Consider the following 24,443-nt stretch of genomic DNA (forward strand, 5'->3'; position numbering starts at 1 on the left):
TTGTTTTTCTGATGCAGTTTAAGAGCTGATTATAAAGCAATTGAATCAGAAAATGAAAATGTGTAGCTTACTAGTGATTCTTAAAAGTATCTGTCCCCCCAAGTCAGTCAATCAGAAATGCCTTATTTTACACATGGAAAGCTATGAAGAGCTGGAATTCATACCCAGTTCCGCCTTCGAAGTCACCAAAGATCAAGGTAAGACTGCTCGCCAGTCTGGCAACTACCAGAAAGCTGCACAATAATGGCAGGTGTGTCCAGAGTCCGAGAGCTCAGAAAGAGCAGCACATGACGGTCAGCAGCACTGGTGCTGCCCACGAGCAGAGAAAGGATGGCCTCTCACGCCTCAACGTGACAGCCAGGCAACTATGTTAGGCACTACAAGAGAATCTTTACGATATCATAGTAAGAGAGAATGAAAAATTATCTCTGGGTCAAAGTATCAGGACAAAACAGAAGCATCTAACTTCACTTTCTCCCTAATGCCATTAAAAATAAAATAAAGGGAACTTAAAAAAAAATGAATATGAGAAAAACCCAACAGACAAAGCACAAAGTTTTGAAAGATGGAAAACTGATGGATAATAAAGTTTTTTCAATTAGCAGAACTAAAGAGGCCAAATCACAAACTGGTAGTAGGAAAAACAAATGGGCTGAGTTAAGAGCAACATCAAATTCCTCTTAAACTGGGAGTAAAAGGGAGAGAGGCTAAGACAGGGAGGCTGAAGGGAAGGCTGTAGGCAGCAGCAAGCATTTCCCTTCCTCTGCTCCCTGTTGTTGGTTTATTATGAGAACTAAAGGACCAGACGACGGTTGAGCATTTTACAAAACCACCACCGCTGCCACCATCAAGGGAATTTAGAGACAATAAGTATGTATCAAATATGAAATGCGATGACACCCCTCCCCCACTCAGCTCTCTTTCCTCACTTGACTCCAAGAACCCAGGCAGCCAGACTTGGATACCCTCCCCTCCAGGTAAAATATACAGATTCTTCTGTGAGGAATCTGATCAGCCAAAGAATAAAGTTCTAAATCGAATGGCATCAGAGGTATGATCCAACAGGCCACCCAGATCATCCCACAGTACAGTTCAAGTCAATAACCTCATTCATACCACTCAGAGCTTCCAACAAGCTCTGTAGAACCCAATTCCCTATCATAGCAGACAGGCAAGGATTTACAAACACCTGAGAAAAGCTTCTAATATGGAAGATGGCAAAGAGAAGAAAAGCCCCAAAACACCAAAAAATAAAAAATCCTTAATGACTTCTGGGAAATAGTAATTTCAAACAAGAACAAGATGTTTTATATATATAGGAAAAAAGCGCATTCATAGGAAAAAGACAGTCCTTGGAAATTAAAAACACAATAGCAGATATAAAAATCTCAACAGAATGGGTAGAAGGTTGAGGAAATCTTTCAAAGTAGAGCAAAAGACAGAGAAAAGAATTCAAAGTCTGGTCCAAGAGGTGTTTGATTCAAACAAAAGAACTTCTAAACAGAAAAAATATCCAGAAGAGTGAAAGAGACAAAAAAAATGAAGAAATAATTTTTTTAAATTTCCCCATGTTAAGGCTATGCATCAACAGACTAAAAATGGCTACGAAGTGTCCAGCGCAATGGGTGAAACCAGACCCACAAGACCCATCTCTGTAGAATTTTAGAACACTAGTGACAAAGAGAAGTCTCTCCAAGCTACCAGAAGAAACATGCAAGGGAATAAGAGTCAACATGGCTTCACCAACAGCAACAGTGGAGTGTAAGGATGATGGAGAAATGCTTTTAAAATTCTAAAGGAAAATTATTTCTAACATAGAATTCTATGCCCAGCAGGACACTTCCAGACATATAAGATCTCAAAAAACATTTTCTGTGTCCTCATTTCTTAAGAAGATGCTGAAGGATGCTTTCTAGAAAAATGATAGTGAACCAAGAGAGAAAAAGATATGGGCTACAGGAAACAGAAGATCTAACACAGGGAATGCCAGGGCACAGGGTGGCAGTTGTGCTGACAGAGGTCAACAAATTTGTACTGGAGAAGTCCCAGTGAAAGGGAAGGCATGTTAAAAGTCACTCCCCAAGAGGGCCACTGCCACTCTAGCAGTTCTTTTCTTTTTCTCTTTCTTTCTTTCTTTTCTCTTTTTTTTTTTTTTTTAAAGAAAAGCCTACAGTATCCAGTATTCCCAGTCACACTTGAGCAGCTTTGTAATCTCAGGACACAGTGCCCTAATGAGCCTGAACCACAGTGTTCCTTAAATATCATTTGTCTTTCAAACACCTGAGAAAAGGGAGGGGGAAGGAAAAAAAATATGGTTTGTCTTAGTCATGTGTTGAGTAAGTTTCCACAGTATCTGACAGAAGGTCAATGCTTTGTCCCACTCCTGAGACCTGGTAGCAAGCTGTACAGGAAATGCAGAATAGCCCACTTCAGGTGACCATACTCCTGCTGTACTTCCAGTGCCTGACCCACAGCAGAGACCTGATTGTGCTGAGCTAGTAGTAGGTCACACATCAATTTAGAAAGCTAAGGCTAGCATTTAAAAAGCACACACATGAATATGAAGTATTCAAGGGGCATTACTTTTTGAATACTGTTTCAGGTACACACTTATAGATATACCAAACTATGTACTGAGTTACCATATAAGATGGAATGAGGTCAAAAAGGTTTAAGAGTCATTGCCCTGGAGAAACTATACTTTCATTTAGGAGACCTGATCAACGATGTTCACAGAAATTCTGTGTATAATAGCAATAACTTGGTAACAATCTCAACATTCTTAAAAGAGGAGAATAAACTGTGGTGGAGATATACCATGGAGTATCATACAGCCATGAAAATGAATGATTTATAACTATATGCAATAATATGGATTAATGTTAAGAGCATAATGACAAGTTTAAAAAGTACAACTAAAGCTTAAACTATGCAAAACTAAATGATATACTGTTTAGAGATAGAAATAAGATTAAAACAGTTTTTAAGACTAATAATTTGGTAAGTGGCTATGTCTGAGGGAGGAGATAAAAATGGGATTAGGTAGTGGCACACAGGGATTTCAAAACCAGTAATAATGTTCTTTAAACACGGGTGTCTGTTGTATTGTTACTATATTGCTGTTTAAATCATGTAGGCAGATACAAAGAATTTTTTATAAAAAGAGAGAATATTGGCCGGGCGCGGTGGCTCACGCCTGTAATCCTAGCTCTGGGAGGCCGAGGCGAGTGGATCGCTCGAGGTCAGGAGTTCGAGACCAGCCTGAGCAAGAGTGAGACCTCGTCTCTACTAAAAATAGAAAGAAATTATCTGGACAACTAAAAATATATATACAAAAAAATTAGCCGGGCATGGTGGCTCATGCCTGTAGTCCCAGCTACTCGGGAGGCTGAGGCAGTAGGATCGCTTAAGCCCAGGAGTTTGAGGTTGCTGTGAGCTGGGCTGATGCCACGGCACTCACTCTAGCCTGGGTAACAAAGTGAGACTCTGTCTCAAAAAAAAAAAAAAAAAAAAGAGAGAATATTGACCAATTTACTCTATGAAGCCAGTATTATCTCCAAAAAGGTCATCTTACTCATTATCATAACGCAAAATCACCAAAAAAATATTAGAGAATCAAATGTAGTTTACATAAGAGATAATATATATCACAAAAGCATAACTAAATGGAAACTCTCCTGTATTTTAGTGACTTTGCAGGGGAAGAGAAAATAGTTTTTGATAATCTAAAACACCCATTTTTACCACATCTCTCCCCAATCCAAAATGTCTCAAAAGCTCCAAATCACTAGTCATTTGAAACCTTCTACATAATGTCCAAATCTGATAATGAAAAACGTAACAGCATAAGCAGATTATTTAGAAACACAGAGGTAAACAGGAGAAACAGCTATAAAGAAAAATCAGGGGACAGGGATTTGGCTAGGGACAATTGAAGAAATAGGTACAAGAGACTGCTATTTTTACTGTAAGCCTTATAGTAATTTGAATTTCTAAACTATATACATGTAATTTTTTGATTAAAAAAAATTTTTAAAAAGGCCCTTTTGAGGGTAACAACCAACGAACACAATCTACCTTGCCTCTCACCAGACCCTAATGGGAGTCAGTCCCAGGCTGTCCCCTCAAAGGCCTCCAACACCTTCAACACTGCCCTACCCTGATTCAGGCTCTTGCCTCTACCTAAAACCCAAATCCTGCCAAAGCAAATTTAACCACGCCCAAAATTCCATCTCAATTCTTCCTCTTTGATGCTCCAAGCCAGGAAAGACTTTATCTTCCTGTTTTCCATTACATGTCAGCATTTGGCTCAAACCACGTAAAACCCTTGAGATTAAGTATGTGTCTACATTTGTATACCCTACAAAGCCATACATGGTATAATCTCACAAAATACTTTTTTGTGTGAAAATATTTGCAATCTTTACTACCCACCTCAATATATATCTGTATTTATACACATACCTTCTTCAAAAATTTGCTAAAGCTGACATTTGATTTCAAGTTACTAACCTAAAGTTTTAAATTAATTGTAAGTGTTTACTAAAAAAGCTATGAGTCATGTTGTTTTGTGCAAAATTACCCAAATAGTTAACAAGGCAGGTAGAAATTATCTGGGCTGCAATTTTAAAACCAGACTAATTGAGACAAAATAGTGGTGGTGGGGAGAAGCTTTATTAAGAAAGTGATAAAACTCTATAGGACAAACAGTAACATGAACTAAATCCAAGGACAGTCTCTTTTAAAAGCAGGCCTGTGAGGATTTTATCACTTACCCCTGTATGATGCTGCCCAAGTGCAGGCATACCTCGTATTGTGCTTTGCCTTATTGGGCATCACAGGTATTTTGGTTTTTCATAAATTGAAGGTTTGTGGCAATCCCGCAACCAGCAAGGTCAGAGGGAAAGAGGGCTGGGAAGTATGTGTGAGGGAAGGATGGGAATCGGCTTATACAGGGCCTTGTAAGGACTTTGGCTTTTCCTTTAGGTGACACAGAAAACCATAGGCAAGTTTTAAGCAGCAACATGATCTGACGAAGGTTGAAAAGGCTCCCAGCTGCTGTACTAAGCATAGATAGGGTGGAGGCAGTCACCAGGGAGCAGGCTACGTCAGTAATACACACGAGACATGAGGTGACAATAGTAAATGTGGTGAGTAGACAGATAGAAGGTATATTTTGAACACAGAGTCAACAAGATTTTCTGCATGTCTGGATCTGGGATATGAGATAAAAGAAGAGAAGCCTCCAAGAATTTGGCCTTGAAAAACTAAACAAATTGTCATTTATACTAAAATCAGGAAGACTACAGAAGGAATAGGTATCAGTACCTGGATATAAAAGTTTGAGGTCAGGGGAAGGGTCTGACTTGCAGATACATAAATTTGGGGACATATAAAGTTATGAAAACCAACAGAATTGGACAAGATCACTGAGAAAATTGGTATAGACAAAAGAAGAGATCTGGAGGCAGGCAGCCACTCTTACCCACAAGATAACTTAGTACGTGTGGGTAGGGGCAGTCATCTGAATTTTTAACAATCTTTCCAAGTGATTCCAAAGTTCGAAAAAACCCACTAACAAATGGCAAGATAAACCTCAGGCTGAACTACAGAATTTTAACTTAACTAAGTTTAATTTTATTAGATGAAAACTATACTTTTTCTAACATTCCATGAAAATTTTTCATGAAAAACAAATACCTATCATAAATCAGACCATTAACTCCAAATTCCTTCAATTTCCTTCTGTTATCAGGATCATTGGTAGCATCACCCCAGCAGAATATTACTAGTCCCTTAGCTTTGGCCTCTTGAATATAGGATGGATTTCTGAGCAAGTCTTCAGTATGTGCATTTATCCCCTAAAAGAAGAAAAATTAGTTGTTCAGGAAAAAGTAACCTATTAACTATAAATACCACATGCTCATAGTCTAGATGAGTGCTCTATACAGCAGAATAGGCAGGAAAATTAGAATTTTCTGATTTATTTTACATTTTTAATGAATATTTCAGATACATATATTTATATTAGTAATATAATATGTAAACATACAGATATTGAATGCATGTTCCAAAAATTTTATTAATGGAATGCTCTATCAAAACAAGTTTACCACTTAACCATTTGAGATGATTCATAAAATCCATTCATGAAACTAAACTAGAAAACTTAACGTAGGCCTGTAAGAAAATTTTTACTTTTCTTCATTTAAGTGCTTTGCACTCTAAGACCTAAGATTGTCATTTTTAAGTAGAGCTACTTATTCATTATACCTTAGTCAAAACTTTAACCATTAGATATTTAAAGTAATATGAAACCTTGTTTACTATTGCTCTAAAAAATAAAGAAAATTTTAAAAGTTAAAATTCAAACCTAACTTACCAGTAGATTTTCAAACTGGGCAAAGCTCATTGCAATGGGGGTTGTCCGAGATCTAAGGTCCATAAGTTCAGGGTAGATATCAGATTTTCCTTGAGTCAGAAATAATATGGGATATTTGTTTTGCTTTTGCCGAACCCTGAAAAAGACAATTTGAAAAACACTTTCACTGGGGAGATAATTGTAATACTCAGTTTTGAAATTTTAGAAAATACTAACAGTATAAAGAAAACAAATAAAAGCATAATCCCATTACTCAGATACAACCACCATTAACACATGTTGCCTTTCAATCAAAAAATAAAAATTTAAAAATTTTCATTAGGAGATTTAAAATAGTCTCAAAAATGGTCAGTGGGAAAGCCCTCGAGGGCTCCCAATCTGGTGAGGAGGATGTGACGTGCCTGTAAAATAAAACAGAATGTGCGGCACTAGGACCCAGCAGGTGCAGCCGCACAGCAGCAGAGGGCACCCAGCAAGCACTGATGAATGGACATGAGAGTCCACAGGCCCTGAGAGGGAAAAGCAAGGGCAAAGCTGGACAATGCCCCACCGTAAACCACCACTTGTGCCTTAAGTCCTAGATACATTCCAACACTATAGGAGAACAACACTGAGTATTACTCACATTGTGCAAATATCTGCATCGAATGAAGAAAACACTATTCTCCTCTTCCCAGAGTTTTCTAACACAGTTTTCAAAATTATATCCAAAAACAGATTCATGTCAAAATATGTTGATAAGTTACCATCCCACATTCCATCCTAGGTGAAAGTGAAAGGAAAATGAAAGGCATCGCACATGCGAAAATCACACTGTTTAAAAAAAAATCTCTATTAATTATGAATTACCAGTTAAAAACCTCATTCTTTGGGTCTTAGGTATATCAAGTACTCTCAAAAATAATTGAAATAATTCAATAAATATAGCCAAGATACCAAGAGTCAGCCCTACCGACATTCAAATATTACATGTTTTATAGATTATGGTCACTGAAATTATTCTACAAGTTCAGAAAACTAAAAAGAGCACATGGTTGAGCATTTACTATGTTACTATCTTAACCAGGACCAGCTTGTCACAAACAGCATGATTTGAGAACAGTTACAGATTATTCTGAACAAGATAAATTCAAGAATATTATCCCAAATGCCCAATCATGAAACCTGACTTAACTACTTCCCACCCTCCGCCGCACAGCAACCCTCTCACCACGCATCCTATCCATTTACACATATCCCCCTCTCCTATATTCAATAGTTAGTTGTTGTTTTCCTGACTAGAATATAAGTACCAGAAAGGCAGGGCCTTATTCTGTCTTGTTCGCTACTTGTCTTCAGCACTCAGAAAATGCCTGGCTCCTAGCAGCTTTACAAAAAGTATTTGTTGAACAAATAAATGACTAAATTTGGGAGTGATTTATAATATAACTATAGCAAATTCCTTTCCTGGGTAACTATTACTAGCTACTGCTACCCAACAGAAAACTGCTTAGAAAATTGTTTAAAACCTATTTTTAGATGGGGATAAGAAAATAAAAACTAGACTAGCTGTGGTCGCCTACACCTGTAATCTTAGCACTTTGGGAGCCTGAGGTGGGAGGATGGCTTGAGCCCAGGAGCTTGAGACTAGCCTGAGCAAAATAGCAAAACCCCATCTCTTCGAGAACAAAAAAAAAAAAAAAAAAAAAAATTAGCTGGACATTGTGGCATGTGGCTGTAGTCCCAAGCTACTTGGGAGGCTGGGGCAGGAGGACTGCCTGAGCCTAGGAGTTTGAGGTTGCAGTGAGCTATGAGGACACCACTGCACTATATATAGCCTGGGCAACAAAGCAAGACCCTATCTCAAAAAGAAGAAAAAAAGAAAAACTAAATCAGAGCATAACGACTGTCCACTTTATAGTATGCCCAGAAACCAACATGTTAATGTGCACACAAGGTACATGTAAATTTAAATTTCTACTATATTCATCACTAATTTTTAAGTACTCACATATGAGTGTAAGTGTAAGACATGATTTAAAAGGTCCAACAGGCATTGTGCTTGATGGAGAAAACCACAATAAGATTTTAGTTTCACTTATTCCATTAACACAAAAAGTGATAAGAAAAAAAGAATTTTTTTAGAACAGAGAGCGGTAGAGAGGAAAGAAGAATGTGTTGCCTACAGAATTACTTACCCTTTGTTGGCAGATCCATTTTATTTCTATATTAAACCCTACATCCTCTGGCAAAGACTCTAAAACCTAGAGTTTTGTTTGTTGGTGGTGAATTTCATTTAAGATGAGATGGATGGCAGAAAAAGAAAACAAAGAAAACACAATTATTACAAAAAGCAATCAATAAGAATACATCACTATTAAGAATAAAATGTTTTCTGTGTTTGGCATAAATCACTATTTTTTCTAATCTTCAAACTAAGAACCTGATTGGTGGTTACTATGTTCAATAAGAAAGTCAAAAGAAATTAAACAGCAAAAGCAGTAGTCTCAGGCAGTATCTGTGATAACTAATCACCATCACTACCACCAAGATGGATCCTTAACTGAAATCCTTTTCACCACTACTGAACATCTAAAATGAGCTGTAATAAGACAGGCAACATCATGAATTCAAGATGACATTTGACACATTTTCCAAATTGCATTTGGATATGTCAATCTACTTTACTAAGATTTAATTATATAAGAAACCATGATTTTTAGTTTGTTATGATGATGATAATGCTTAACAAATATCATGTTGATTACCCCCTGAAAAGATGTATCCCAAATGAAAGATTGCATTGAGGCTCCTAAATCATTTAACATGTATAATATATATGGTATTTAATTTTATAATGCAAATAAATGCATACAAACAGAATAGTATGGTGGTAGGAACACAGCCTGCAAATTGGGTGACCTGGGTTTACACTAACCAGCTGCATGTAAAGTACAGTGCCCAAAACAGTTTTTACAGGGCCTTTTCACTTTCTTTTCCTGTATCTAAAGTCTTATTTAACATACCTGTCACCAGGCTTTTATTGGACTGATACAAAATTAGAGAAATAAGGATAATAGTATTGACACTGTTAAACATCAAATCTGTAGGAAGACTGTCTTTATACTGAGATATTTGGTGTTTCCCCAGTGTTAAAATTTCTTTATGATTAATGGATGGTGGCAGAAAAGTGACTGAGTTAGTGTGTGAGTGTGTGTGTGTGTGTGTGTGTGTGTGTGTTTAACTTATTTGGATAAATAAAAGTTATCAAACCTCTAATACTATTAAAAATTTTGTTTTGTTCTATGATTCAAAGTTTGGGAATCATGAAATTTCTAAGCAACAAATGATTTTTAGAGTTTTCAACTAGAAGGAATAATCCTACTTAGCTGGACTTCATAAATATCTGTAAAATTATACAAATCATATTTCAAATACATGAGGAAAATGTCCATTTTAAGGGCTCTCTGGTAGCGTCCTTGTTGCAGAGTGAATAATCAATACTTCATTTACCTTTAAACCACTGAGATTTTCTTTAAAGATTTAGATTGTTTTATAAAGTCTTCTTCAGGTAATACATACCTAAATATTTCAACAAAATACCTTCATTATAGATTATTTACTGTCACTTTTTTGTCTAAATCATACACACACACACACCCACTTTAGCAACCAGATAAATTACTAGCTAAACCCTACTAAGCTAATAACCTTCTCTCCCAAACATACATTTCCCTATCATGTTTAACTAAAATGACCTATTTCTGCTAAAGAAATTCACTGCACCTGACATTATCAGGAAAGGTGAAGAAGATCAGAATTTAAGAAAGACCAATGGAACAAAAGCAGACCCAGAATTTCTCTGGCATCTATGTGGGCCTTCCTGATACTGAAAAGGGATTCAGGTATGAATTGTGTCTAATTTTTAAGTCTCCAAGGCCAGTTTTTGCTTATACTTTTTCAGAGTAAATTCTTGAAATTTATGTCTTATTTTAAGTAACACAAGGATACTTATTTTCTTTGGTTGGAGAATATCTCGTTTCTTTCCAAAAGCTAAGAAACAGTTTTAAATATTGTAAAAATGCCTCTCCCACCATCACATCTTCCACCCACCCCTTTTTCTGTGTCCTCTGCTTCCTTTTTTTTACACAGAAATACATGAATTTGCTATTCTTATCAAATCAACCCATTGAGATGGGAATTTTTATTCCTTTGAGCAGATAAGTTATTTTTTTTAAAAAAAAAGAGTACCACAGACAGACCACACAAGAACATATCTTCTCTAAAATGCACAATGATGCTTTATATTAATATCTTTGACACAGCCTTTAGTATCCATTGAAGAGATCAAATTAAATTATTCAGATATAATAGAATTAAGGAGATGGCCTTCCCCTGGTTTTCCTCAAAGAACTTACCATCTTAAGAGAAGGAAATGGCTGATTTTCAGAAAAGGAATTTTCCTCCTCAACTACAGATTCTGAAATTTTAAAATACAAAAACTCAGTAAATGCCACTATATCACTAAAATCTTTTCCTAAATCCTTAAAGAGGGAGAGAGTGCACAAGCCCACAGCTGAGTGATTATGAGACTCTTTCAAATATAGCATTTTTTAAGGCTCTTGTGTTTACTTTTAACCATTAAAAACTTCATTTTCTAAATAAGAAACTTTCATGAAAACTAGTTTGCAACATTTAATATAAACACCAGAGTCTGTAGTTCCAAGAGTGATTGTTCTTATAAAAATTGTAATATAGTACATTCTTTAAAAACCAGTCATAAGCAATGATTTTGTTAATTTCTCAAGGAATTAAGAACTGTGTCATTTTGCTAAGACTTCTGTGTAAAATACCAAAATCAGCTTAGTAATTAGCAATTAAGAAGTTGAAGTAGTCCTAAAACTAAAGCTACTACTGTGCTTTTGCTACCATAATCATTTAACCAAGATTATCTTAAGACACACAGTTTTTCCAAAAGAGAAAAAAAAATTAAAATATCAAGTTTTTCTAAAAACAAAACCAGATATATATTACAAATTCAAAGATTAAAATCATATAAAAGTTTCCAGCTAAATAAATTAATGGTAAAATCCATTTTACTATTAATAATCATGAAATATCTGTAAGCATATACAATGACATTTAACCTCTGGATGAGTCTAATCTTAAGCACTTCACTATTTCTTCATAAAGGTATTCAAACTGTATTGTTATCACAATTATAGACACATATCTATGGAGTACCTAATATACGTGGGACGCCATAAAATTTTCTGGAAGATAAAAACACTTCCTACCCTTGTGAGGCTGTTCTATTGAAGAAACAGTACATATAAAAAATAAATTGCTTAAAAATGGATACGATAAGCCTCAAATGAATGGTACCACTTATTAAATTCTATGGGAGTAGAAAGCAAAGTGAAATGACAAAGGACATCGTAGACAGAGCAAGCTCTGGGGAAAGTGAGGCAGAGAGTAGTTATGTAACCCGCCTAAGGTCATAGCTGGTAAATGATAGAGCTGGGTGAAACCGGCCCTGAAGGTGGATTCTACAGTTGATATATACTCCACTTTGTAATGAACAAGAATTTTTGGAGAAGATTGATAGGTACAAAATTATAGTTTTTGATCAAGCTAAAAAAAGTAACAAAATGGCATATATTTAGTTGAAAATGTATGTAAGGCTTTCATGTCTCTAAAAAATACCTTCATGGGACCTAGTACTATATTCATTAAAATGACCAATGTGAAAATGGGTTTTAAAAATCCTATCAATGCTAATTATGAAATGAAAAATGTTTCCATATTGGTACATACCTTTCCGATCCTTAAATTTTAGCGCAGTCACATGAGCAAGCTAGGAAACACACACACAATACAATTAGGAAAAATTCCTCAGTTTATGAAGAGACGGTTAGCAGAACTATAACTTGGAAAAGTATCAAGTTAGAGAAGACTATAAAATGTAGAATTATCCGATGTTTAATAAGTACTAATCACTGTATATATTTTTATGTGCATTTGATCATGATTCAAATACCAAAGTAGGGAAGAATATTAAAATTCTTACAGCTACAAAACTGTTTAAACTTAACTGAACATTTTTTAGGTATCTAATGGGGATGGGAAGAGGAACCATGTAAAATTATATGATACAACAAAATATATAAAGATCCTAGAAATTAACATATCTATAAATAACTATCCCATAAAAGGCCTATATCTAATAGTGATATAAAGTCATAGTGAGAAAGTCATAGTGAGAAGGGCTAGCCCCTATGGCCTGTAAAGACTTATGACCTAGTTTGTTCCCTCATGAATGCAAAAACCAATGGGATTCATGGATACTGTCATAAAAGACAGATGGATCACCACAAACCCATTCTCCCAAATAGAACAGAAGACCAAACAAAGAATACACTCTACAGATGTTAAATATATAGTCATCCCCACTTGCAAAGAGAACATTACCATATACAGGGAAGTGCTATTATTACCTTTAACAACTGGAGTTGGTCAAATGTTAATTCCTTTACTGGAATTTCAAATAATTCAACTGGATCAGCATCAAATTTCTAAAAAAAAAAAAAAAAAAAAAAAAATTTGAAAAATGGGCCCTAAATTATTACAGAATATTTACACTAGACAAGCCTAATATCCCAATTGAATTAACGAATGAAAATAACTGTTAGGTAGCCATAGTTAGCCTTCCAGGAGGACCCTTTTTACCTAATACCACCTCTTATATTCTGGCTTTTGTTTCAGTGTAGGTGGGGAGTGTTGGAAGAAAAAAAACAGCGGAAGAAAGTTGTGGCATAGAAGACACAACTAAGGACAGAGCCAGAAGTCAGTCATTTCCCCTATTGCCTGTTATGTTATATACATTTTATTTAACACATATCCATGCTACATGACTAGGAAATTAACATGAAAGTACTATTAATATAATTAGTTTCTGTCAGTAACTTTCTAAACATTTCTAAGCCTTTTAAACTTAAGTTTGGTTAAAAATAGCTACCCAAGCAGTAACACTTAACAAGAACTCTTATCATGTTTCTCCCCCAAGTACATGTGTTCTATTAGGTTTTAGTGCCATATTGAATGATCAAATGTCATTGTTGAAAGTGCCTCTATCTTAAGGAAATGAATTAAGGTACTACCAATAAATAAATCATCAATCCAACAAACATACTAAAACCCATTACATATACATTCATTCATGTACACCAGTATGAACCTGTATATGCATAAAATTTTTCTGGAAGGATACACAAGAAACTATTAAACATAAGGAAGTGAAAACAAGGAAGGAAGATTTTTCATTTTATAATCTCCTAAACTACTTATATTTTTTCTAAAGAATGTGAATTGTTTTTAAAGAAAAATACCAGCTTATAAATTAAAAACCCAATCTAAAAATACATACAATTCACTACTTTTCATTCCCCCAAATAACTCATTCAGGTTCAACTTCAGTGCAAGACAGAGTTGGGTGAAAACAGAGGATCAATGATACTGTTTAACTCTCATAGATTTTTAGAAATAAATTGCAGCTAGATCCCCATTAATCTCAATCTTTGCTACTAAGATCCTTTACCACTTCATTCCTTCTCCTTTCACTTTGCACAGTTCTACTACAGCAAAAATTACCTGGACCATTAGGGATGGGGAACCTGCGATCTCAAGGCCACATGCGGCCCTCCAGATCCCCAAGTGCAGCCCCTCAGACGAATCCAAACTTTTTAATAAATCCCTTTATTAAAAGGATTTGTTCTGTAAAATTTGAATTCAGTCAAAAGGCCACACTCAAGGATCTAAAGCCACAGGTTCTCCACCCATTTGTCTGACAACAATTACAATTCTTTTCACAGGGCAGGATCCTCACTCGTTTGCACAACAATTAGAATTTTTTTAAATTACATGCATTTTCTACTCTCATTTTGGACTCTCCCCCAACACACCCTCCTCTCCGTTCTCTCCAGTTCAGGCTTACCTTACCTGTGGCCCACATTACTGCTCCCCTTTGCCACCAGCCTCTGTCCTCTGACACCCATATTACACCAGCTACCAAAACATTAGTCTTGAAGTTTAGTTCTCAACATTTCCCTTCCTACCTAAAAAGTCTTTCATATCTTCCTTAACTCCCTAGCTCGAGTCAAAACCCCTCACTGAGGCTCCCCCACTATCTGACTCCAAATCACTTTTCCAGTTTTTTATAGTGGCTCTTCCTACTTTAGCCAAATTGCACTAGTCTATTAATTTGAAGAAAAGGTTGAAACGGAAATAGATGGGAGCCTAGAAAACAAACGCTATGACATCCTCTCTCCTCTCCTGCTTCCATACAGTGACAGTGGCAGACTGATATAGGAACCATCTGGAATGTCCCTTTATTAGTAATATAACACATTGTCTAGTTTTTAAACCTTGTACTTAATTAGAATTTAAAATCAAGGAATTTCAACATACCTTTTTCATACTCAAACAACAGGTGAGATCATGATATACCACAGGCACAAAGTCCTTTGAAAGGTGTACATCAAATTCTACAAAGGCTGCACCCTGACAGAAGCAAGTATTTGAAAGACATTAGCTGGTACACAGTACATCTAAAACTATAAGGACATAAAAAATTTACCATTCTCTTTAAAATTACAGACCTGCACACAAAAACATAAAACTTCCTCATGAATTACCTAATACTACACCTACACTTCAAGCTTTTTCTAAAAGTGATTTCTTCTCATAAAGAATTATTTTTCTCTTTTGCAAAAGTGCAGCAACTTTTTCCTGACCACAAGAATGGGAATTGATCTACATGAAAACCCCGAGGGCACCTCAGTAGCAGTAAGACCGCCTTAACATGTGTCACCTCTGCTACTGTCATTAGCAGAAACGGAAGCTAACAAGAGCATGGAGCTCAGGGTTCCCTCGCTTTGCTGCCTGCTGCCCCTGTATACATCAGCTGGACAGTGGAACCTCAAAGATCGGGTAAGAAAAAGAATATGCTGCAGAGCCTCTAAGCTCTGATCCCCAGTGCACCTGAGCAGTACACTTTATAGCCTTTCTTAGCAGTATGTCATTGTCGAATTAATGAGGAAGCTATACTGCTGCTGGACATAGAAAACAGAAACTGGTAACAAGAATGACACACATGTCAAATTTCCTGATGAAAGTCTGAACAGATGAGGATGCCGAGAGTTATAGTTCCCGAAGTCAGATCCTTTCTGTCCTATGAATACAGTTAAAGTCCCGGAACACAAACTGATAATACAAATGTGTACATTCACTGAAAGAAAGCCAGCTAGAATCAAAGGAAACAAGGTCTGAGAATTCTGTAATGTTCTGACTGTGACCCACAGAAGTGTGGTACAAGAATGCATGGATGCGTTTCTACCCCTTATACTGACTCTAGCCATGAAGGGTGCTTAACTTGTAACTACATGTGGATCATAGACTAGAACCACAGAAGCTCATGAATCTGGCTATGATGCCTACTTCCTGAGTGACTTCTGAAGCAGGGAAACTTAGCTCCTTTTAAACAAGACAATAACACAAATCATTTCTACCAAAGAGAATAAGCCCTAGCACCCCATAAATAGTTCTAACTATTAAGTTGTAGCTTTCTAGTGTAAATGTTTAATTTTAAATAATCACAATCCTTTTGGAAAACAATTTTTAACTGATTTCATCAGAGTATGGAAGGAGGAGGCTCAATGAAAGCCTTTCTTGAAAAGCATGAACCAGAAAATTCTGTATCAGGGCCATCACATGTTTACAGCTAATAAAATGATGTTTAGATTAGTTAGCTACAATGAACTAACATTGGTCCCAAATTTTGAATTATAGCCCAATATACTCATAGATTATCATTCTTTAACACAAAGACAAAACTATTAAAATTCTTAAAAATTAAGTTACTATAATTCAAGATGCCATAAAGTATAAAATACATCATTATTTTATATACAGGTAAGAGAGGGGGAAAATGCTGCCAATTAAACCATGACTCAAAGCTAAGTTGTAAAACATCACTTTCAGAGATGTTAAAATATTTAAAAAGTACATCTCAGAATAGATGATAGTTCATATAACTGATAAAATTAAAGATGTACCTAATCAAATTTACTCACTGAACTATTTTTAAAAAGGCAACATTTAAGGCATGTGGGAGGCAATGTAGAAAAGGTGGAAATAAAAAAATGAGGCGTCCGTCTATTTTACCCCTAGTTTCACTTTGGAACACGAGGCTCTCTGGTCAGATATCAAAAAATTTGGGGGCATGGGGGGAAAACTCAGGTTCTTGATTAAAAATGTCAAGTTGCAGTTGCTTTACATACTAAAAACTAAAAAAAAAAAAAAGACTCTAATCCTTTATGATAGGTTAAAAAAAAAGGAGTTAAGAAATTTAACATAATCCAATTGGTGTGAAATGGTTGAAACTGATACTTTTTTTTAAGGTGTTACATGGAAGCATCATCAAATCCTTCTATAAGCATTATTTCCAAAGTATCTGAATAATCACACTATTCAAGTAGTGAAAACCAATGCTTAATGGGAATTTTCTTGTCCCAATTGCTCAAAAATTGTTATCTCAAAAAAAAAGATGCTTATGGGTCGGGCACGGTGGTTCACGCCTGTAATCCTAGCACTCTGGGAGGCAGAGGTGGGAGGATTACTTGAGCTAACTAGTTCAAGACCAGCCTGAGCAAGAGCTAGACCCCGTCTCTACTAAAAATAAAGAAATTAGCCAGGCTTGGTGGCACATGCCTGTAGCCCTAGCTACTGGGGAGGTTGAGGCAGGAGGATTGCTTGAGCTCAGGAATTTGAGGTAGCAGTGAGCTGTGATGCCGCCACTACACTCAGGCTGGGGTGACACAGCAAGACTCTGTCCCCTCCCCTGCAAAAAAATCTGCTTTCAAACTGCTAACGCAAACTGGAAGAAACTCCTCAAGCCACATTTCTCTACCTCAGCAATCCAAAATTGTTTAAAGAAAGAATGGTTACTTACATGACTAGCAGCATTTCTTAAAGAAGCAATAGTATTTTCTTGAACTTTAGCCAGCCTAAAATAGAGAAAAGTATAGTTATCACAGAATATAGGAAAGATAAATAAACAAATGTAATAGAAAGCCAATTATAATGTATTTTCAACAATGGGAACCGGTACTTATTCTCTATTTTGAGATTAATTCTGCTATCCCCAAAATATGACGGTGGCAATCAGCTGGCTGGTATGTGCGTTTATTCCATAAACGTAATCTCTAGCACTTACAAGCATTTACAAGCTGAATATAGACATATCCTATACCACAACATATACCTCCCCTGAACTATGGAGTTTTTCTCGGAGCCAAGTGGAGTGACCAATTAAGGAAAATAATGCTTTTCAATGGCATGAAACAGAAACTTGCTCTTTGCAGCGAAGCCTCCAGATGACTTAATATTGGCAGACCAATGGGGGAATGGGAAAAGACTGACACACCAACAGGGCAGAAGTATGGAAACTGTATTAAGAACAAGAACGAGATGGGCACAATGACTCATGTCTAAAATCCTAGCATTCTGAGAGGCCAAGGCAGGAGGATCACTTAAGGCCGAGACCAGCATAGGCAACATAGCAAGACTTCATCTCTACAAAAAATAAAAAAAACTTAGCCAGGTGTGGTGTCGTGTACCTATAGTCCTAGATACTTGGGAGGCTGAACCAGGAGGATAGCTTAACCCCAGGAGTAGGAGGTTGCAGTGAGCTATGATCGTGCCACTGGACTCTAGCCTGGTCAACAGAGGAAAATGCTGTCTTTAAAAAAAAAAAGAAAAAAGAACAGAAAGCAAGAAAACTTAAACTTATTGTTTTAAGATGGGTCCTGAGAGTGCTTCTTCCTTAAGTGGTGATTTGATTTGATTTTTAGACCTTAAAAGATTATAATGATCTCCACATATCCCAAAGGTATCACAGTATCACTTAAAATCAAATGGGGTAGGCCGGGTGCGGTGGTTAAGTGCCTGTAGTCCCAGCTACTCGAGAGGCTGAGGCAAGAGGATCACTTGAGCCCAGGAGTTTGAGGTTGCTGTGAGCTAGGCTGACGCCACAGCACTTTAGCCCGGGTGACAGAGACTCTGTCTCAAAAAGAAATAAATTAATTAATTAATAAAATGGGGTAAGCTTAATGTTTATAGAAAATCTGTGGCAATGAGCAGGTAATTAAATAAACTTGCAAAGCCAGAAAGGAAAGACAGCTGCACTAGGCTGGAATCTGTCTTCTGAGGAGAGACAGCATCTTTCTGTTGAGGTCTAGATGAACTAATATTTCTTGTGTTTACTTATACTTTCTTAGAACCATGGTGCTTGCAGCTAAAAGGAATACCAGGGATAATCTTGTCCAAACTCTTCCATTTTACTGATGAGGAAACTGAAAGACCCAGATGGCAACATGCCAAAAATACGGACCACAACAGAGACACACTGATGCCACAAAACTGTCTGCATCAAGCTTTCCCTCCCGACTTTCTACCTTTAACATCTTTCTCATTACCAATTCAGTAGAATATTATAAAGTCTGAGCAGAATCTTAGACTTGGTTTCTAATTATTTTGAAATGGTAACCCTAATTGCCAAATTACATTTCATTCCCCAGGGTAATAATAAAATCATTTGACTGTTAGTGGGTCAAACCAATGTAACCTTGCCTAACATAAGCTAGTGCATGCTAACCCTATTCAAATATTCAACCTACTTGGCAGTTGTTGTAGAGTTTCCTGCACCTCGATGGCCAACATCCAATGGTATTCTTGGCTTCCAATACTTGGAAAATGAAGACTTCATGTCACAATTGTATCCCGGTAATGGCTTAATGATTATATAGTCAACTTTCATGGAAAAAAAGAACGGAGGGACAAAGATAAAGATGAGTAAAGAGGCCATTATGAGTTCAAATACATTTAAATTACACTTAAACCAGCCTTATCAATCTCTATCAAATAGAAAAAAAAAATCAACTCAAAATTGATTCAAAGTAAAGCTCCTAGAAAATTTGATATGCTCCTTAAAATTGCTATCAGTTAATAATCTAAAGCAAATTTTTAATTTAATTTTTACCATTCTCAATTTGAGACTACTTAGAATTCTAACTTTACCTTAGCTTATTTGTAAAGGGTCTCCCCACTGTTTCTCCAAACTTACCTCTCACTTTGCCTATTGTTTTCCTGGAATTTCTGCTCATGATGGGAAGAGTAAGAATTCCAGCACTCTTCCCACTCTCAGCAATGGTGGATGATAAGAGGCATGCTGTACCCACATGTCCAGGAAGGGTATCACCTTGAACTATGTGTTCACTGAGATCTTCCTGAAAAAATGAGGTCTAAAATAATCCTAATTCTTAAACTTAAATTATTTTCAATTTAAAGATCAAAAAACTACCTTAATGTCAACTCATTCTATGGAAGAGGACTGATAAGAAACATAATCAAACTTATAGTCAGGTAATTTAGATGGCTTCTTTATAATAAAAGATATATTTTCTTTTAAAATATAAATATTTTAAGATTTTTATATTAATATATTACTTTATTAATCACAATTCTGATTTGCATTTATGATCTAATACACATTAGGTGAATTTAAAGCACTGCCAATATATTTCTAAACGCTTTTACATTGTAAGACTAAGATATATTTGTAGTGAATTTTTAATGTATATTAGATTCTCTAAAAATTTGTCTATATAAGTAGCACACAGGAACTCTCTAGGAAACCAAATACTTTTGAGAATACACTGGCTATTTTATCAGCCTAGTCTATGAATAAAACTATTACCAAACATGCTAACCATATGAAAGGAAAATTAGGATGTTGAAGAGACTATTAAAAGTTAGGTCCTAAAGGAACACAGAAATGTTAACCAAAACTTATTTTTATAATGAAGTCCCATAGATCTTATTGCTTAGGTAAAATCAAATTATAGTTTTTAAAAAATGTGATCTTTGAATTTACAAAAACATAAAATGTAAGAGAAAATATTTTAAATCTTACAATGCAAGGTAGCCAAAAAGCAATTCACAAAGGGTGTCTAAAGGCATCCAATTAAACAACTCAAAGATTATAAATAATTTTACTATATGTAACAAGGTTCACTCCACAGGTTTAAAACCATCCCGAATTACGCTGTTCTCAAGAAACTGTGGCTAGGTGCTCCTGCTGATCAAGACATGTTCCCTATCCTCAAAGATTTAAACTCTAATCTAGTGGAAATGGGAGTGAAGGTGGCAGAAGAGCTAGCTAGAGGCTAAGAAACAAAAGTACACGTAACTACTGAGCCAGGCACACTGCAGTTAGGACTTTAGGGGAGGCACCAAGTACTATGTAAGGGGAGCATCTGAACGGCCAGCGAACTGACACAAGTAGCTCCAGAAAGTTGGCAGTTCAGATTCTGAACAAACTGGCATATGTTTTATAACTACTTTTATTACAGATTGATAAAATAAAGCCAGACACAGTGGCTCATGCCTGTAATCCCAGTACTTTCAGTGGCCAAGGTGAAAGGATTGCTTGAGCCCAGGAGTTCAAGACCAGCCTGGGCAACACACCAAGACCCTTGTCTTACAAAAAAAAAATTAAAAAATTAGCTGGGTTTGGTGGCACACGCCTGTAGTCCCAGCTACTTGGGAGACTGAAGCAGGATTGCTTGAGCCCAGTACAGTGAACTATGATCACACTACTGCACTCGTCTGGGTGACAGACCCTGTCACTCACTCCATTTCTCCCCCTACCCACCCCCAACACACAGCCCCTGTCACTCACTCACACACACATGCACAAATCAAGTAAGGTTGCAAAATAAGTCCACTGTCACACTGAATCCTCATAACAAAGCACCTTGATAAACCACAGAAGACTTCTTTCCTCAAGACGACCCCTCAATCATGCTACTTACATCAGGTTGTCCAAGATAGACAGCCTGCCCAGCCCTCTATTTATTCTTACAGGCTCCTTTGGATACAATTCATTTATATTTAGATTATTTAAGAGACACAGACATCAAAACATCTGGTCTTAATTTGAAACATCAATTCTGCTAAAGTTCTCTTAATCACATTCTTAACTATACCTGAGTATGTCAACTCCAAATTTTTAAAGCCTGCTAAAGTGTACAGAGGAGTAAACATCTAAAACGTTTTATGAATCACGACTTTTACACAAATTGGGTTAAAATAAAAATCAAAACACATGTAAGAATAAGCTTACGCCTGTGTTCTTTGTCAACTCCCTCAATGAAGTATCTGCTCACCTCAAAAAAATCAAAGATGAGTTCTAGGTTATCTGGTTCCATTGTCTGTATGCTGTACTCTGTCCAACGATCCGGCTGTAGTCCGTAACCACACTCCGGCTGTGAATGCCTGCACTTGAACTCATTGTCACTTATTAAGGATATCTCCAGGCTATTGGACATCTTGTGAAGAACAGTGGGAGATACCCTATCATCGTCATCTTCTTCCAGACCCTCCAGTGTCAGCTTTACCCTGCATATTAAGAAAAAAACAACGAAATGCAAAAAGTAGCACAGAAGAAAAACTTATACAAATGTTACCTAAATGCTGAATTTAAAAGTGCTCCCCGAACATGCTAAATCTTCAAATAACAATATATTACATATAGACTACACATTCTACAGGTTAAGTCATTACATGTTTTATAAAATACTGTTATTATCTACATATATTTCTGCAAAGAATTAAAATAGGATAAATGACCATTATGCCTACTACAGTTAATTCTTTTGTTTTTTTAATGATTAAAGAGATATTTATGATCATTCTGTTTATAAATGGCTACCTTGGTTTCTTAACCTTCAAAAAATACAAAGTCCTTTTGATAGGTTTCACAAATATATATATAACAAGCACAAAATTGAAACATATGCTGTTAGTATGTATTAAAAGACTTAGAAGTAGAGATTTAAATTGAAGATTTCCCCCTTAGCTTATCACAATGAAAGCCCAGGTACTCTGTGAAAACTGTTATTACTAAAGAAAAATGTTGTTTTATACATATATATATATATATAATGAAATAAATAAACCAAGAGTGTAAAACTCTTATAGGCCTTACAGCAATGAAAACAAAGACAAGTTACCCAAGTTACAGAGCCACAAAGACTAGTCTATTCCTAATGAGAAGCAATTATTTGCACTGAGCACTTGTAAGGACAATAAGTAAACTCAGTTCTAGAATATTTCTTGCACCAATTGAAATATATATAGATTAAACATTTTAATACTATACTATTAATATGGGGAACAATGTTATTATAAAGAGTAACAATGGAAATACAAAAAATTTTCATTTTAGATTTAAATGGGATTTGATTTATAATACAAATAATAAAACTGTATTAGAGGGGCCTGCTCTCTCTGTATAACCTCTTGCCCCCAACCATGTCTTATAGCCACATTATTCTGAGGTCTCCCTGAGGGGTCAGCTGTACAGATTATTCCATTACTAATACTGTTTCATAATCACACTGTAAAGCCATGAGTGCATTTTGATAACCCAGAACAAAAATCAGCATCTCTTTTCCGAAACCAGACTCTTAGGAATGGTTCCGGACAACTAATTCTATTGATGAGCCTGAAAGAGCAAACATTCTGTAACAGAGAGACTGCAAATGGACAGAAATGAACAGGCAAGAGAGATATGCCAATGTTGGCAGAATAGCCAGTTTTACTAAAACAAACAAAAAGTTTAAAGGGAAGGGATCTATGAAAGAACTTAGTTTATGTTACACTGTTAAAGGTTTTCTTCAAATACTATATAAGTGTTATAGCCTATCATAAAGAGACTATATGCTTTCCACTTACCGGTGGAGTCAATGGAAAAAAGAAATGTATATTTAAAACTTAGTGGTAATGAGATGCACATCCAGTGTTTTGTTTAAAATGTACAAGCTAAGCCAGGTGCAGTGGTGTATGCCTACAGTCTCAGCTACTCGAGAGGCTGAGGTGGGAGGCTACTTGGGGCCAGAGGTTCCAGGCTGTAGCACACTATGATTGCATATGTGAATAGCCACTGCACTCCAGCCTGCCTGCCTGTGCAACAGAAAACCTGTCTCTTAAAACAAAGAATAAAATGTTGCCAGGGGTTTTTTTGGTTTGTTTTTAAGGACAGAGTCTCATTCTGTCCCCCAACCTGGAGTGCAGTGGCACAATCACAGCTCACTGCAACCTTACACTCCTGGATTCAAGCAATCCTCCCACCACAGCCTCCCTGAGTAGCTAAGACTACAGGTGCACACCACCCATGCTCAGCTACTACTAACCTTTTTAAAGTCCTGATGTCCTTGTGGACAAATTTATTTCCTACCCTTTGAAGGCTCAGTCTAGCACTAATATCAATTTGGGGGAAAAAAATGACCAGAATACCAATCTCTAGCTGGGCACAATTATTTCAATAGGAATCAAGTCATTTAATTTATAGAGCCTAACTAAATATGGTTATAATATCCAATTTAATTTAAGCCAAAGAAAACAGTAATATATGCAAATGCTCCAAGTGATTTCTATATAAATAATAATGTATTTAGAAGATAAGGGGATTTCCAAAAAAAAGAGAGAGAAAGAGAGAGAACAGCATAGGACTCAGTATTTATATGCATTCCAATCAGATCCCCAACTATTAATTATCTATTAATTTCTTAACTGCAGCCAAGGGAAAAAAATCCTAAGAGCCAACACACCAAACTTTTATCTTTCACTTCTATTTCAAGGTCTTATTCTAATAAGACAATTTACAGCTGTAACACAATTTTTTTTGCTTCTTTTAAATAACATGTAAATAAAACACTCAATTATGGAAAACTGACAACTTAGAGAAAATCTCTGAGGTCAAATGGACTTTGCAGATGAACCATGTGGTCCAATGACCTTGGTTCTTTAGAAGCAAAGCAGAGGCCTAGAAAAGCTAAGGCAAAGGGACAAGGTACACCCAAAACCCTCTACTCACTATCAGAACAGCTAACGCCAAGGGATTGTTAAGTGCTACCCACCCTTTCCCTTCCCTGTTTTATGACTATAATATAGAAATACTATA

The 24,443-nt window shown here is 36.2% G+C and overlaps 1 protein-coding gene across 3 annotated transcripts in view; it reads right to left on the reverse strand.

Annotated features, from left to right (window-relative positions):
- The window catches only part of GPCPD1 (glycerophosphocholine phosphodiesterase 1), a 60,140-nt gene that overhangs the window by 10,442 nt on the left and 25,255 nt on the right, over positions 1-24,443 (reverse strand). For all 3 annotated transcript variants that reach the window (XM_045529318.1, XM_045529320.1, XM_045529319.1), the window contains 12 exons: positions 21,646-21,877; positions 19,542-19,704; positions 19,096-19,228; positions 17,370-17,424; positions 14,828-14,920; positions 12,859-12,936; positions 12,179-12,218; positions 10,780-10,841; positions 8,560-8,625; positions 7,008-7,144; positions 6,383-6,518; positions 5,701-5,861 (listed from right to left, as the gene is read on the reverse strand). In XM_045529318.1, coding sequence (XP_045385274.1) covers positions 5,701-5,861; positions 6,383-6,518; positions 7,008-7,144; positions 8,560-8,625; positions 10,780-10,841; positions 12,179-12,218; positions 12,859-12,936; positions 14,828-14,920; positions 17,370-17,424; positions 19,096-19,228; positions 19,542-19,704; positions 21,646-21,877 — 1,356 coding nt within the window. The remainder of the gene's footprint in view (positions 1-5,700; positions 5,862-6,382; positions 6,519-7,007; positions 7,145-8,559; positions 8,626-10,779; positions 10,842-12,178; positions 12,219-12,858; positions 12,937-14,827; positions 14,921-17,369; positions 17,425-19,095; positions 19,229-19,541; positions 19,705-21,645; positions 21,878-24,443) is intronic.

The sequence above is a fragment of the Lemur catta genome, chromosome 17, assembly GCF_020740605.2.
Source record: "Lemur catta isolate mLemCat1 chromosome 17, mLemCat1.pri, whole genome shotgun sequence".
Lineage (NCBI taxonomy): Eukaryota > Metazoa > Chordata > Mammalia > Primates > Lemuridae > Lemur > Lemur catta.